General features: G+C 38.2%; 1 protein-coding gene and 1 non-coding gene across 2 annotated transcripts in view; one reads left to right on the forward strand and one right to left on the reverse strand.

Annotated features, from left to right (window-relative positions):
* LOC128984716 (cytoplasmic dynein 2 heavy chain 1) overlaps positions 1-16,873 on the reverse strand; it is a 101,241-nt gene that overhangs the window by 22,803 nt on the left and 61,565 nt on the right. Inside the window, exons 56-74 of the mRNA XM_054404058.1 lie at positions 16,291-16,454; positions 15,824-16,004; positions 15,444-15,513; positions 15,199-15,302; positions 14,715-14,792; positions 13,856-14,070; positions 13,172-13,405; positions 12,540-12,749; positions 11,386-11,599; positions 10,487-10,587; positions 9,631-9,750; positions 9,461-9,580; positions 9,291-9,410; positions 9,121-9,240; positions 8,951-9,070; positions 8,610-8,900; positions 8,269-8,559; positions 8,068-8,218; positions 1,046-1,066 (exon numbers count right to left, since the gene is read on the reverse strand). Of these exons, the coding sequence (XP_054260033.1) occupies positions 1,046-1,066; positions 8,068-8,218; positions 8,269-8,559; positions 8,610-8,900; positions 8,951-9,070; positions 9,121-9,240; positions 9,291-9,410; positions 9,461-9,580; positions 9,631-9,750; positions 10,487-10,587; positions 11,386-11,599; positions 12,540-12,749; positions 13,172-13,405; positions 13,856-14,070; positions 14,715-14,792; positions 15,199-15,302; positions 15,444-15,513; positions 15,824-16,004; positions 16,291-16,454 (2,925 nt within the window). The remainder of the gene's footprint in view (positions 1-1,045; positions 1,067-8,067; positions 8,219-8,268; positions 8,560-8,609; positions 8,901-8,950; positions 9,071-9,120; positions 9,241-9,290; positions 9,411-9,460; positions 9,581-9,630; positions 9,751-10,486; positions 10,588-11,385; positions 11,600-12,539; positions 12,750-13,171; positions 13,406-13,855; positions 14,071-14,714; positions 14,793-15,198; positions 15,303-15,443; positions 15,514-15,823; positions 16,005-16,290; positions 16,455-16,873) is intronic.
* On the forward strand, positions 717-790 carry Trnai-aau (transfer RNA isoleucine (anticodon AAU)). The gene has a single exon. It is a non-coding gene; the product is annotated as a tRNA-Ile (tRNA).

A 16,873-nucleotide genomic window follows, 5' to 3' on the forward strand; every position in this document is an offset into this window, starting at 1 on the left:
TACAAATTAAACTACAAAATTGTATTTGATCCAAAACTAATCTAATTTTAGATTTATGAAGGACTATTAGTATTTATTGTAAACAAGTAGTAACAAAAGGTATTAACAGATTATAAATTAAAACATTATTCCTTGGAAAGCACGGCAAACTAAACAATTTGCCACACATCTGTCAGTAAAATAATCATAAAACATAAAATAAATTAATGTACCATAACACAAAATTCACAAAATATTCTAATATAATTTGTTCTAACCAGATGCACAAATGCTTGTTGTTAAATGCTTATTGGGGAAGCAAAAACCAAAAGTGGTTGATAATGTTAACAAATTGAAATGTTATAATTTTCTAATTTTTCCTTTGAAAGCAGGTCAAGAACATATAATTGAAATAATTTTAACATGGTATCTATATAAGTTAAAATTCCACTGGTCAGAACAATAATATCATTGATCCTTTGTGATCTATAAAGGCCATATAGATTTAAATTAGATTATTTCTATGAATATAGAAAATAAAAATGTTCTAAAAACGGCCAATTTAGAAAAAGTATTCTTGTTGGTCATTTTATGTTTGAGTACTTGTCATCCCAATTATCATACTAATTTATTAAAAATTTGTGTATGTTAATATTTAAAAGTTGACAAAAAACAGTGCTCTAGCAATCAACAATTCCATGAAAGCCAAGAGTTATATTTATCTCAACTGTACCATCGGCCCATTAGCTCAGTTGGTTAGAGCGTGGTGCTAATAACGCCAAGGTCGCGGGTTCGATCCCCTCATGGGCCATTACTTTTTAGAACATTTTCTTAAATATTTATAAGCTACATTAAAACTTAAACTAAGTAATTGAAAGAAAACGTTATTTCAAAAAGATTACACAACGTCTAAACCGTCTAATTTAAGTTTTTATGTCAATTTAGCTAAACATTATTGATGTTGCTTAAATAAGCATAAGAGCACATACTTCCCACATTTTTTTCTAAAGTACCTACTCAAAAGAATTAACTAATATTTGTAATGTGCATCAAAAATTTAACTCACCTCAGTATCTATGTTGGAAACCTGGAAGAGAAAGTAATAATCAGTTAGAGTAATGATAGCTAAGATGTTAAATAATATTCAAAATTACATTAAATACACACAGTGTAGGAAGGGAAGGAAGTTATGGAATCAGACCAAAAATATTGAATAAATTTCAGAGTCCAAAGAAGATGTACAAGATAGGCCTACACAAAACTTTTGAGTATTTAATGAGTGTAAAATACAGAAACAAAATAATTAAGAAGAAAGGACCAGAATAAAAATGGAAGGTCAACTGGCAAGAAAATGGGAAGTTATTTCGGCAGGAGCGAGAAATCTCATTTAAAAATAATTGAGGTGGTAAAAATGTCGGCTTCATTTAGCTGTCCTTGATCATTGGACTTTTAATGATTCTGGCTAGTGAAACAGCTGATCTAAGCCAGTAAAAAATTACTCAAGGCATCACACTCCATTCTACACTCAGCCTTTACTCGTATCTGTAGGTATTAAAATAGAAAATAGACAATTATAGCTTTATTGTACAAATCGCCTGAACACAATAATTCCAAAAGTGATTCCCAAGCTGGCAATTGGTTAAACCTACATTTTTATCAAAATAAAATCCTAGGGTGTCTCTATCTCAATGGATAATGATAATTGATAATTGATGGGTGGATGCCAAAGAAACTCGATGAAGTGATGATGCTACAAGGGTGAGGTTCATAATGTCCAAATTTCACAAACTCCAATGTCTAAAATATTAAATAAACAGTGTGTTTCATAACCTCCAAACTTCATAAACTCCAAAACTATAACTTTCAAATAAGCACAGTTTCACAATGTCCAAATTTCACAAACTCCAACTTTTAAATATCAAATAAACAGAGCGGTTCATAACCTCCAAGTTTCATAAGCTCCAATGGTACAGTCTCTGCCATAAGTCAATCGAATCGGCGGGATACCGAGGCGGACGGGCCGAATGAACCTCTCTGTTTTACACAAACATACATTCACTCAACCTGCTCTGCTACACTTATTTGTTAACATACAAATTTCAAATTGATATATTATTTTTCTGGAAAAACCAGTGCTCATTACTATGTAGCTAGTTTTTACCTTAACATAATTTTTATAATTTATTTAAGCAAGTTAAAACAGATGATTGTTTTTTAACACCATAAAAAACATGAAAAATGTAGTAAGCGAGGAACTTTTTTATTTTTTGGTCAGGAAAAAAATTCCTGCGGCAAAGTTTTAGATCAAAGTATGAATTTAATTTTTTATTTGAAGCTTTTTTTGATACGGAGCCTGCTTGTATCATTTTTAAGCGATTAAAAATAGGCATAAAATCGCTTGGCGCGGCATTGGCGCTAGGAGTTTGGCCGGCTCAGCATCAGTTTACGGGATATAGAAACTGAGTTTCTAGCATTTAATTATCATTATATTACATCAAATATGTCATTACATTACGAAGAATGGTAACTTAATTTACAGGCGTATGTTTGTGCATTTTAATGCTTACCGGTAGTCTATAGTTAACAAAATTCTTTGATATAAATGCTTCCCCAATTGTAATTTCGGAAATTGTCTTCGTGAAATATGAAAAGGCATATATAGTCCAGGCAAATTAGATCAAATATAGGGTGTGCTCCCCAAAAAATCGTCTAAAGCTGGAAAGTGTTTTAATACCTTTTGGGGGTCCCAAATAAGACTCCTGTGAGTTTGCGACGGATTCTGACGTCTGCTTAAGTTTTGGGAGTCGAAAAACTATGAAAATTTTGCACTTTTTTCAGTTTTTCGCTTATAACTCCTAAATAACGAATCCTAAGGAAAATGTTGTTCAAAGGTGTCTTTTAGTGCATTAAATTCCGCGTCGATTGATGTTAAATACGTCAAACTCGGCCGAGCCGTTTAGCCGCTGTAGCTTTTCAAAGGTGGGATATTTTCATCAACATGGCCAAAAGGTTGATTATTTGACCAGTTTTCGACTTACAACTCCTAAACGACGCATGCTATAAAAAAATGCGCCTGTAGTTAGTTTGGAAGACACAAAATTCTGCGTATAATGTTTTTTTTATTAATCAATAACGGCAATTGATTGTTACCTACTTTGTATGGACGCCATTTCATTGAAAAAAAGTATTTAAGTTAAAGTTGGGAAATTTTAATAAAATTGGTAACAACATAGATCCTGTCCTTAAATGGATTATGAATTATTAGATAGTGGTTTATTCCATGATGGTCATCTAGAGGTTTATCTAATAAGGTGTGATGAGAGTAAGACCCCCTATGTAATTTTAAGTCTAATATTGTTGTCTGAGGTTCCGAAAATTCTAGGATTCACCCCAACCACCCATTTTATACGATCTATCCCTGTATTCATCTTTCAGTTTTTGGCTTACATCTTCTAACGCATGCTATAGAAAAAATGTTCCTGTAGTTAGTTTGAAGAGCATAAACGTCTGCGTAGAATGTTTTCCAATTCATTAAGATCGGCTTCACCATTTAACCGCTATTGATTGTTAACACTAGATCAGATGCTTGTCAAGTTTAAAATCTTACCATTGAAATCTGGCAAACAACCAGCCTAATTACCAAAAACATAGGGGATATGGCAGTGAATCTATCCACTAGTGTGACGTCATGGATCGTGCAGCATGGCCTATGAACAAGTAAGTGCTCATGAGAGCAACATCTTACTGTGGAGAGCTTTTTCCGAGATAGGGGAATCAATGATGTGGACCTAGCCCGATGGTTCGCTGGCAGGCCCATCGCAGTGAATTCTACCCATCAAGTTAAGGTATATTGTGGGATCACCTCTTCAACATATTATCAGCAAGTTGACAATATAAACTCCACGGATACGGTGGGATCAAAAAGAAATTCATCAAATGGTTCCAGTGTCACGACCCATTTACTGAAAATAGTTCGCTCATGTCAATCAGCTCAGCAGTTATCCCATATGATAGCATCAACGCGAGATATGTATAAAGCATAATGGAAAGGCACAGCTTGCAAGAAAATCGTAAATAGGCAAGCCTATAATGACCATAAACTGTGCAGAATAAAAGGAAGTGGTGACATTAATCGCGAGCTGTGATGGTAACAGCAAAGGTTAAAGAAGAATCTGCCCCCTCAGTCAACACGTGATATTCCACATTAAATCCAAGCCTCAATTTGAATCATACTTTGGATTAAAAATCGGTCCGTACCCACCAGCGCAGTTTGATGAAGAAAGCGTGATGTAGAAGAGTCGAAAATCTAACTATTCATGTAGCCTAAAACTACTCATGCTGTTTACTCCAATCAATGTGGATCTCACTGTGTTCTGACGGGTTACAACGCTTGGCGAAGTTGCAGAAGCAGGTTGGCCCTATACATGGTTGGGAGCAGAAAATATCCAAATGAAGTGAGGGTTGGTCCCTTCTAGAGGACACTTTCAACTAATTTTGACTTTGATTCTAACAAAAGGGGCTGCTCATCCACCAATCCTTTAGAGCTCATTTAAAATTGTACTTAATTCAGAGAGATAGGTATGGAAAATTAACGTCAATGGGTTAACTCCCATCACTACGGCTAATCCACCGGTTCAACATGAACTTTTCAACTCCGACTACCTATCTTGACCATCGTGTACATGTTAAAAAGGTTTACATTTTCTCGCTCCATATGAAATGCAGGGATATAATGCACTACTGTCTGAAAGACTTGCAAGGGGCACGATTATCTCAATTCGATATCTGACGAAAAAGATGGTACCGAATGTCACCATTTGTGGCAAGACCAATAAGAGCAAAGAATGAATCCTTATTCTTAAGATTCCAATGATGAGAAGTAGAAAATTTATATGGTAAAAACTACGAAAAATCCCAATCGTTTTTTTAAACAGGCTAAATAGATAGTAAAACTATATACATCCGTCCCATTATCATCTTTCGTTTATTAAGCTAAAAAAAAAACATTTTCGCTATATTTAATAAAATCTTTCTCGTTGTAATATCTTATTATGTATTAGAATCGCTTAACATCATTCCGGAGTGTCCAGAGATGGGATCGTATAAATGGGAGCTTAGGACGAATCCTAGAATTTTTGTAACCCCCTCAACAATATTAGATTTAAAATTGCATAGGGGGTCTTGCTACCCTTCCCTTCACACATTCTTCGATAAACCTTTGGATGATAACCATGAAATAAACCACTATCTAGTCATTCAAAATCATAATTCTACGCAAGATTTTGTGTCTTCCAAACTAACTACAGGCGCATTTTTTTATAGCATGCGTCGTTTAGGAGTTGTAAGTCGAAAACTGGTCAACTAATCAACCTTTTGGCCATGTTGATGAAGATATCCCACCTTTGAAAAGCTACAGCGGCTAAACGGCTCGGCCGATTTTGACGTATTTAACATCAATCGACGCGGAATTTAATGCACTAAAAGACACCTTTGAACAACATTTTCCTTAGGATTCGTTATTTAGGAGTTATAAGCGAAAAACTGAAAAAAGTGCAAAATTTTCATAGTTTTTCGACTCCCAAAACTTAAGCAGACGTCAGAATCCGTCGCAAACTCACAGGAGTCTTATTTGGGACCCCCAAAATGTATTAAAACACTTTCCAGCTTTAGACGATTTTTTGGGGAGCATATGTCTAATTTGCCTGGGCTAATAAAGATGTGGAGATAATTTAAGTTCTTGGTAAAATCCACTGAATTAGCGACCTGGCCCAGTTATTATTTCTACTTTTATTCTCCTTTCGGTAAGGTAAACTAAATTAGTGTAAATGCATCCCTTTGACTAAACTTTACCCTAGATTTGGTTCTGGTCAAAATAATATAAACAAAAATATAAACTACTCTTATTCTAAGTTTATGTGGTGGAATTCCTGCTAAAAGTGCGATTGACTTTACATTCTATCGAAATAGGCCTATTTAAAACGTTCAGCGGGTTCATAGTTGAGACCATGGTTGAGACCACATTACAATACCTATTTATTTGCTTCTTCATCCTCTTTAGCCATTTAGTTGTTAGATAGTATTACATGTTATATTCAATGGATATATTATGATTTTATTTTAAAACATTTAACGAGTTTATATTCATCTATATTTGAAAAAGCTAATCAACGGCTCACGTCTAACATTTTTGCCACTGCAGTGCATGGTTAGGGTTTGATTACCCATTTGTCGAAACCAATCACGAAATTACGTTTCTCCAGCATTGACAAGCATATAAAGAAAAGGAAACTACCTCAAAATATTACTGTTATAGGTTTTCCCTGTACTTTATTCATACTATGCATGCTAGTCTATATGATTTTAACCCCTTTTCCTTTGAGAAACAGAATGTACCTAGTTAAAACCTTCTCCAAACAAAATTAATAAATCCCGCTCACTGGAACTTGTCATAGTAATTGCTTTAGTGAAAAAATATATTGTCTCTACGAACTTTTTTAGTTTAATTCTCAGGTTAGTTCCAGAGTAGCCGTTGAGGTCATTCCACTTTAAACAAAATATTGATTAAACACTAAAGTAAGCGTCAAATGTTTACAAAAACGTTTAGAATATATTATCTCATTATAATGTTTTTGAAATAAAAACAAAGCAGGAGTTTTCCATTTAATATTGAATCCATAATTAACTAGTGAAATTAGTGATTTGTGTTAAAATTTTATTTGGCGTTTTCTGGTATCTTGGTTTTGTTGTTAAAGTTAGTGAAGGTAAAAGGCCTAATTGAGTTCGCAGTTTACATGCCGATTTTGCAGTTTTTTTTTTTAAATTCAGTAAAAGATAAATTAATTTTTATTTTGTCCTTAGGTACCCGGTAATTAAACATTAGTCCATACGGCACGCGTACGATTGTAGTTTCTTTCTACACGTTGCAAAATGCTAAATTACCCTACCTGATTAAGCAATCTACAGAAACATTGTTTGTAAAGAAACTCAGCTGAAAGCTTGAATTAAAGGTATTAAAAATGTAAAAATGTAAATTTGATTTGCACATTGTGTGCTAACACATATTTGAGTCACACAGCTGAGTGTTCTTCAATCATAAAATGCACGTATAATCAGTAGTTGAGCGCTGGCGAACGGTGCCTGCTATCTGACTGTGGCAACCACTGTAGAGACTTCTGGCTCAGACTGTACCGTTGGAGGTTATGAAAATTGGACATTATGAACCGCACTGTTTATTTGGTATCTTAACGTTGGAGTTTGTGAAATTTGGACATTGTGAAACAGTGATTATTTGAATGTTATAGATTTGGAGCTTATGAAAATTGGAGGTTATGAACCGCTCTGTTTATTTAATATTTTAAGCGTTGGAGTTTGTGAAATTTGGAGTTTATGAAACGCTCCCTGCTACAATGATCAACAAAACTAGGTATCCCTGAATAAAAGATAAAAGTTTGCTGGAATCGGAGGTAGAGTAAAAGAAGGCTTCATACTTAAATTTTACTCAATTTATACAATTTATAAAGTATAAATCGGGTCATAAGGTGTGAATTGGGCTATCTACCAAAGACAAGTTTTTGAAAACTTGTAAAAATCATTGTAATAACACGATGATGATTTTAAAACGTTAATATAAAAAAAGATCTAGGTGTAAAATAACTTCCTTCCTGAATTCAATTTTCAAAACTATATTATTACTGGTGTAACTTTGGGTAACTCTTGTAAAAGGGTCGTTTTAAGCCAGTAATAATAGGGAAGAGAACGAAAGTGGGCTTACATGGTGGGCGACGTTCCAAACTCATTCATACACCATCATTGACAGCCTCAAGCAATAAAAATGTTGTGCTAGAGTAATGTAAAGATTGCAATTGATCTTGCCAAGAGTGAATTTTGAAACATTATTTGATTTCTTAAGCAGAAGGAAATTGTGCAGCAGAGAACATACAGAGTGTATTGAGAATAATCAATCAGTAATGTGTGGTAGTTGGCCCATCACCAACTTTGCGCCTCCTTTCTGCATGTGACGCCCATATAAAATACAAAGAAATCTCAACGGATCTTCTACATTTAACAAGAAAGTGGGGAATAACTCACTGTAGTGATAATGGCTGCGTTCTCCACAGACAACTGGTCTGCAGGCAACCCCTGGGACTGCCACAACAACTGTTGTCTCTCAGAACACAGGAACTCTACCAGAAAGAACTGAGCCACCTCCAGTGCCTCACACCATTGGGACAGCTTACGTCTGTAATGGTATCAAGAGTTATCTTTGTGATGGCTGCGTTCTCCACAGACAACTGGTCTGCAGGCAACCCCTGGGACTGCCACAACAACTGTTGTCTCTCAGAACACAGGAACTCTACCAGAGAGAACTGAGCCACCTCCAGCGCCTCACACCATTGAGACAGCTTACGTCTGTAAATGGTATCAAGAGTTATCTTTGTGATGGCTGCGTTCTCCACAGACAACTGGTCTGCAGGCAACCCCTGGGACTGCCACAACAACTGTTGTCTCTCAGAACATAGGAACTCTACCAGAGAGAACTGAGCCACCTCCAGCGCCTCACACCATTGAGACAGCTTACGTCTGTAATGGTATCAAGAGTTATCTTTGTGATGGCTGCGTTCTCCACAGACAACTGGTCTGCAGGCAACCCCTGGGACTGCCACAACAACTGTTGTCTCTCAGAACACAGGAACTCTACCAGAGAGAACTGAGCCACCTCCAGCGCCTCACACCATTGGGACAGCTTACGTCTGTAAATGGTATCAAGAGTTATCTTTGTGATGGCTGCGTTCTCCACAGACAACTGGTCTGCAGGCAACCCCTGGGACTGCCACAACAACTGTTGTCTCTCAGAACATAGGAACTCTACCAGAGAGAACTGAGCCACCTCCAGCGCCTCACACCATTGGGACAGCTTACGTCTGTAAATGGTATCAAGAGTTATCTTTATGATGCTGCATTCTCTACAGACAACTGGTCTGCAGGCAACCCTTGGGACTGCCACAACAACTGTTGTCTCTCAGAACACAGGAACTCTACCAGAGAGAACTGAGCCACCTCCAGTGCCTCACACCATTGGGACAGCTTACGTCTGTAAATGGTATCAAGAGTTATCTTTATGATGCTGCATTCTCTACAGACAACTGGTCTGCAGGCAACCCTTGGGACTGCCACAACAACTGTTGTCTCTCAGAACACAGGAACTCTACCAGAGAGAACTGAGCCACCTCCAGCGCCTCACACCATTGGGACAGCTTACGTCTGTAAATGGTATCAAGAGTTATCTTTATGATGCTGCATTCTCTACAGACAACTGGTCTGCAGGCAACCCTTGGGACTGCCACAACAACTGTTGTCTCTCAGAACACAGGAACTCTACCAGAGAGAACTGAGCCACCTCCAGTGCCTCACACCATTGGGACAGCTTACGTCTGTAAATGGTATCAAGAGTTATCTTTATGATGCTGCATTCTCTACAGACAACTGGTCTGCAGGCAACCCTTGGGACTGCCACAACAACTGTTGTCTCTCAGAACACAGGAACTCTACCAGAGAGAACTGAGCCACCTCCAGTGCCTCACACCATTGGGACAGCTTACGTCTGTAAATGGTATCAAGAGTTATCTTTATGATGCTGCATTCTCTACAGACAACTGGTCTGCAGGCAACCCTTGGGACTGCCACAACAACTGTTGTCTCTCAGAACACAGGAACTCTACCAGAGAGAACTGAGCCACCTCCAGTGCCTCACACCATTGGGACAGCTTACGTCTGTAAATGGTATCAAGGGTTATCTATGTGTCTATTAGATCACTAAGCAGGTTCCAGCAAATTCTTCTGTTAAGAAGTAGGTACTACCATAGTCTTCGTGGTAAGTAGTAGGTCTGAGACAATACTTCTTTTGCCCACAAGCTAAAATCACAGTTTGTTTGAATTGTTATGTAGAAGTTGACTGACAGGAACTGGATGTTTTTCAAATGGTACACGTGCAACAGTAATTATGGCAATGGATGTGAGGGGTCACTAATTTGTGCAAATGCCATTTTAGAAGCCATAGAGAAATGGACAGATCAACAGTTTACAAAAGGTTTACCTTAAGTTTGTTATGCGTATGTTTGAAATGGCAGGTCTGCCATTCATTTAGATCAAATGTAAAAACAATTTATTTTATAACATTGTTATTCTGGATTCTAAACTTATTGGTTATCGAGATATCCACAGTGCTAAACGCAAATGCAATACCTCGATCCTCAGGATATCCTTTTGAGTCTTTTTAGAATTTATTTATTTTATAATAAGTGTTTGAAATTTAACGAAAAATCATATTTTTGGGTTCATAGTAGCAGGGAACCTAAATATTAGACATCAACCACAACTTGAGAGGTATGGGTCAAAGTACTTGTTTCTTTTCAACTTCAACATTTAATTCAATAAATAAACTAAAATATATTTTGCATTCTGATTTTCTGCAACTAGCTTCTTACTGCTATTGAGGTAAAAAACTAACCTCCTGAGATCTTGTGAAACAGCCGACAGATAAGTGACAAAAGCAGCAGCTAGTAGACTATGATGCGGCAAACGACTCAATGCTTCAGATAATTCATTCAGCTGAAACAATTCAAAGATAAAATTATATTTGATGAGACTGTTTTCTTGAAACCCTAACCAATAAAATTTGCCTATCGTTTCAATTAGTGAGCCTAGACTCTTCACAGTTAAGTCGTACTTCACAAAGCTAGTTGGCGGGCAGGTTACGTGCCTTGGGTAACTTGAAATACATTAAAGGTAGGTAACCTGATGCCTACTGGCCTCGAGTAACAAGGCTTAATAGATGATTATTTCTAGAACACTTTTTTAATCCTCATTTCAAAAACCTAATCCTCATTTCTCTTCAATCTACTTTCTGAAGCAGCCCTACAGCAGGACGAAATGTCAGTGTAATGATTTGTGTTCTTTTATTGTTGATCTAATAGCCTCTGGACTCTTTCACAGGTAAGCTAGCTGAACGGTATTCCTATTCAAAACATTACCTAATAGCCATTTGGCTTTACTTTCAAATATAACCTGATAACAAGTTTATCTAATTTTCAGTATCTTACTAATGAGATTCTATCAAACTAACAATTGAGCTTTATGTTTGTAGTAGTTCTGGTTAGCTGAATGGATAGAGTGCTCGCCTAATAAACATAAAGTGACTGGCTTGATCCTGAGAAATTTCTGTAACTTTGTGAATCAAACGACCTAGCTGTATTTGATGATTGGACTGATAATGAATGGTCTTGACAGAACCATGTTATCTTAGTCAGGAACAAAGCCATCCCATCCATTGACACTGACACACTCAATCCTCCTTTCAATACACATCCAGGTATGTCTTTATCATATAAATGTAATCTAATCAATCACCTGTGTTTTCCATCTGCAGTACTCTTGGTCCAGTTTATGCACCAGGTTCTCCGCACTGCTCAGTGTTTCCTCTGCTTGTCCCAGATGAATCTCCAACTCCGCAGCCTCCTTGGTGAATCTGTTCAGTCTCTCCTTCAACTCCGCCACAGTCTTGTCTACGTCTTGCAGTCCACTACTCAGCTGGTCAATCCGCTCTTCAGCCAGCTTCAAATTTCTGAAACACAAAAGTGAAACAAGTTTTAGGATTTTACCTGAAAAATCAATGTGATCAAATAATTATGAAGAATTAACTTCAAGGGCAAATATAATTTGAGGCAAATATTTGGACCTTTTAGAAAGGGAAGATAGAGAATTAGGCACAACTAAGAAATCAGAAAAATGTTCTCCAGACATAGTAGAAGCGAAAGGCAGAAGACAAAGGTGGGCAGAGCATGTATTTATGAGGGAAGATTGGAAACTAATTAAAGAAGTTTGGAGGCAAAACACAGCGGGAAGACGACCCTGAGGAAGACCCAAGCATCGCTAAAAGGCCAGGTGGAGAAAGATTTGCGAAAATTGAGAGCAAAGCAAGAAGATTCAAAAGACAGGGAGATGGAGGCAGCTTGTTGTTAAGGCCAAAGACCACCTAGAGTATCCATGGCCATTGGCCGTGGGATTGAGTGAGTATGTGAGGATAATTTTATTTTTAATGTGTCTCATTTTAAACAATGTCTCAATTCGATTACTAGCTTTTACCTAATATCTGATAGATGTCAATCACAGCATCCATAATTATAACTAAAATCAAAAAAGGGTACAAATACAAAATAGGCCATACAGAACATAACTGGATTTTGAAAACATAAACCATATTAGCTGCAAGTTTTTGTAGACTACCCAGTGAGTAAAAAGGATATTACAATTCATGAAAACGGACCATTAGCTTCAACTATGAACGGAAATATTAAATATTGGTCTTTGAGAATAAACCTGGCAACAACACTGACATTTTGGATGTGTTGCGAAAATCCATCTTCAGGAGATGCTACGATTCCAACCTTCACTGCCCCACCAGAATATTTGACACTACTTTAACCATGAAAACCTATCTTCAGAGCATATTTTTAACACGAGCTCAGATGACTGAAGATGACAATTCTTACTATTTCTCTAACCTATGAAGATTTGCCTGTTCCCGCTCTAGAGGTTTTATCTTGTCCAGCACGTGAGAGAACTTGACGTTGGCAGTGACCCAAGCTGCCAGTGGAGCAGCTGCTTGAGAAGCTCTCTTGGCTGTCTTTGGGTTGAAAGACTCTCTGTGCTCTGACAAAAGCACTTCCACTGCTTCCCTGTTGTCTGAGTGAATGTTGCGAGCATCAAAGCACCTGAAGAGACAATAATACACTTCCATTTTAAATGAATAAATACTAGAGATAATTTTAAGACTTTAAATCAGAAAATCTGCTTGAGTGTAGCTTTATGGTGTTTCTACTAGTCGCATTACATTTAGAAACTGACCCGGCATTCACAAGCAAATTTAAGGAATTGTTACACTCAGTGGTAAACAAATCAAACATTTCACTAAAAATGCTTTTTAATAGGTTTTCTGTAAACAGCAGCATTTAGTCAAAAAATTTAAGGTTCATTCAAAATAATATCCACATTTTCCTTGTACATTGATAAGATGTTTATGTACAAAAAAACAAATAATTACTAAATTAAACCCAATAACTTAACCAGTTACAGTTAGTCGAGTTTGATCAGTTTATTTAATTCTTGGAAGCGCAAGAAGTTGATTGACACTAACCTGATGTCCTCTTTGACCCCTCTCTTGGCCAAGAAGGTCTTCATGCTGTTCCAAGAGGTATCCTGGATACCCATGAGCCTCAGCACTCCTTCGAGTATATCCCGGATGACCTCTGGAGGAGCCCGGAGACTCCGGATTTCTGAGAGAGCTTCTGATTTAATGTTTCCAACAGCAGTCCTCGCCTCTTCTATTAGTGGTTGAATTTCTGCCAGCTCTGTTTCTATCTCTTTCTTCCTAAATACATGTTTTGAAAGGTTAGAATTGTTTAAATCATGATTAATGAACTAACAATTTGTTGCAAATAAAGATTTAATATATTTTTGAGATCTTTACTCAATAAAAGTTTCAAACAATGGCGTAATTTTCATAGGACATCCAAATTTGCTTATGCGTATCCTTATAAGGTTTTGGTTTCAAGAAACAACATAGATAGTGGGTAGTAATAAGTTCAGAATCCCAAAAGATCCGAAGCATATTTAGGGGGCTCATTTGGGCTTCTTCACTATCAACAAAGTGTCTACTGGGGTAGAAGTTATGTGTGTTATGCATTACTAAAAAACAACAGTTGTATAAATTCACAAAATAACCAAACTTTGGGATGGAAAGCCTTTATTTTAAAGAAGTCATTTCTTTAAATTTAGCTCAAAATGCATAAAAGATGTTAAATAAAGACTATAAACATACCTGACTTGAAGTAGTTGATTCTCTTTTTCAGTCTGAATCTTCAATTGATCCATATCTCCTCGATGAGCGTTGGCATTAGTCATTGTCTCAGTGATCATCTCCAGTGCTGCAGTAGCTTTGGCTTGTTTGTCAGCCAAAAGCTTACCTTGCTCTGCGGCCTCAAGCTTGAGTGTGTCCACCATTTGTTTGGCAGCAGTCAGCTTGGACACTCCAGCCTGAACATAAACAGTCATAGCTTGATCTGCTTGTCGCCCAACAGCTTACCCTGCTCTGCAGCCTCAAGCTTGAGTGTGTCCACCATTTGTTTGGCAGCAGTCAGCTTGGACACTCCAGCCTGAACATAAACAGTCATAGCTTGATCTGCTTGTCGCCCAACAGCTTACCCTGCTCTGCGGCCTCAAGCTTGAGTGTGTCCACCATTTGTTTGGCAGCAGTCAGCTTGGACACTCCAGCCTGAACATAAACAGTCATAGCTTGATCTGCTTGTCGCCCAACAGCTTACCCTGCTCTGCAGCCTCAAGCTTGAGTGTGTCCACCATTTGTTTGGCAGCAGTCAGCTTGGACACTCCAGCCTGAACATAAACAGTCATAGCTTGATCTGCTTGTCGCCCAACAGCTTACCCTGCTCTGCAGCCTCAAGCTTGAGTGTGTCAACCATTTGTTTGGCAGCAGTCAGCTTGGACACTTCAGCCTGAACATAAACAGTCATAGCTTGATCTGATAGTCAGCCAGCAGCTTACCCTGATCTGCAGTCTCAAACTTGAGTGTGTCCACCATTTGTTTGGCAGCAGTCAGCTAAGACACTCCAGCCTCAACATAAACAGTCACAGTTTGATCTGATAGTCAGCCAGCAGCTTACCAGCTCACCCTGCTCTGCAGTCTCAAGCTTGAGTGTGTCAACCATTTGTTTGGCAGCAGTCAGCTTGGACACTCCAGCCTGAACATAAACAGTCATAGCTTGATCTGATAGTCAGCCAGCAGCTTACCCTGATCTGCAGTCTCAAACTTGAGTGTGTCCACCATTTGTTTGGCAGCAGTCAGCTTGGACACTCCAGCCTGAACATAAACAGTCATAGCTTGATCTGATAGTCAGCCAGCAGCTTACCCTGATCTACAGTCTCAAGCTTGAGTGTGTCCACCATTTGTTTGGCAGCAGTCAGCTAAGACACTCCAGCCTCAACATAAACAGTCATAGCTTGATCTGATAGTCAGCCAGCAGCTTACCCTGATCTGCAGTCTCAAACTTGAGTGTGTCAACCATTTGTTTGGCAGCAGTCAGCTAAGACACTCCAGCCTCAACATAAACAGTCACAGTTTGATCTGATAGTCAGCCAGCAGCTTACCAGCTCACCCTGCTCTGCAGTCTCAAGCTTGAGTGTGTCAACCATTTGTTTGGCAGCAGTCAGCTTGGACACTCCAGCCTGAACATAAACAGTCATAGCTTGATCTGATAGTCAGCCAGCAGCTTACCCTGATCTGCAGTCTCAAACTTGAGTGTGTCCACCATTTGTTTGGCAGCAGTCAGCTTGGACACTCCAGCCTGAACATAAACAGTCATAGCTTGATCTGCTTTCATCCAAAAGCTTACCTTGCTCTGCAGCCTCAAGCTTGAGTGTGTCCACCATTTGTTTGGCAGCAGTCAGCTTGGACACTCCAGCCTGATCATAAACAGTAGAAGCTTGATCTGCTTTCAGCCAATAGCTTACCTTGCTCTGTGGCCCATTTGTTTGGCAGCAGTCTGCTTAGATAAATCAGCTTGACAATTTTCAGTCATAGTTTGGCCGTGTTTTCTTAACCAAATTCTACTTCACTCAGTATTCTAAATATCAATATAAACGTAAAGGAAGAAATTTGAATTTAGTATCACGCTTCAGGCTGTTTACAACTATTAATAGGCTACACAAAGCTATTAATTTAGATTTAAATATTGATTTTACAACATTTTTACTTTGTGATAAGTTAAGTTACCTCTAGTTTGCTCTGAGTTTCAGCAATGTTAGCAACTCGAGACTGGTAAATGTGAAGATATGTCTGCACAAAGGAGAGGAACCGTCGTGGAGAACAATCAGAAATGTCAGCACAGTCTAGGTGAATAGCTTTGAACATCTCGACAACACTGAAGACATCTTCCTTTGACGGCCCTTTTAACCTGAAAAGAAACTAGATGTTTAGTCCCATTATGAAGAAAGAGTTGATAAACCTAATTCTAAGTAACAAACACATTATGTGTATGGCAATCAAGATCAGCAAAATGTTACGGTTCGCATAGTAACATCCAATGTAAATGTTGTCTAAGTACACCTAAAAGCTGGTTCCATTAAATAATCCAGCCGTTCTGCTAAACATGAAATCAGTATAACAGTTTTTTTTTTTTTTTTTTTTTGCAAAAGACCTGGATATGACAAGTTGAGCGATCAAAGTCATAGAGTGCTGACTTCAAGAGTCCTGACAAAGGACTGAGCAGGTTTTCAGCAATGCTGGATTGTTTTGGTAGAGGATGAGAACTTACCTGGATATGACAAGTCGAGGGATTAAAGTCATGGTGTGCTGACTCCAAGAGTCTTGCCAAAGGACTGAGCAGGTTTTCAGCAACGCTGGGCTGTTTTGGACAGAAGATGAGAACTTACTTGGATATGACAAGTCGAGGGATCAAAGTCATGGTGTGCTGACTCCAAGAGTCCTGCCAGAGGACTGAGCAGGTTTTCAGCAACGCTGGATTGTTTTGGACAGAAGATGAGAACTTACTTGGATATGACAAGTCGAGGGATCAAAGTCATGGTGTGCTGACTCCAAGAGTCCTGCCAGAGGACTGAGCAGGTTTTCAGCAACGCTGGATTGTTTTGGACAGAAGATGAGAACTTACTTGGATATGACAAGTCGAGGGATCAAAGTCATGGTGTGCTGACTCCAAGAGTCCTGCCTGAGGACTGAGCAGGTTTTCAGCAATGCTGGATTGTTTTGGACAGAAGATGAGAACTTACTTGGATATGACAAGTCGAGGGATCAAAGTCATGGTGT

Source organism: Macrosteles quadrilineatus, unplaced genomic scaffold, assembly GCF_028750875.1.
Source record: "Macrosteles quadrilineatus isolate MER2022 unplaced genomic scaffold, UCM_ALF_1.0 Scaffold_2__2_contigs__length_208266976, whole genome shotgun sequence".
NCBI classification, from domain to species: Eukaryota; Metazoa; Arthropoda; class Insecta; order Hemiptera; family Cicadellidae; genus Macrosteles; species Macrosteles quadrilineatus.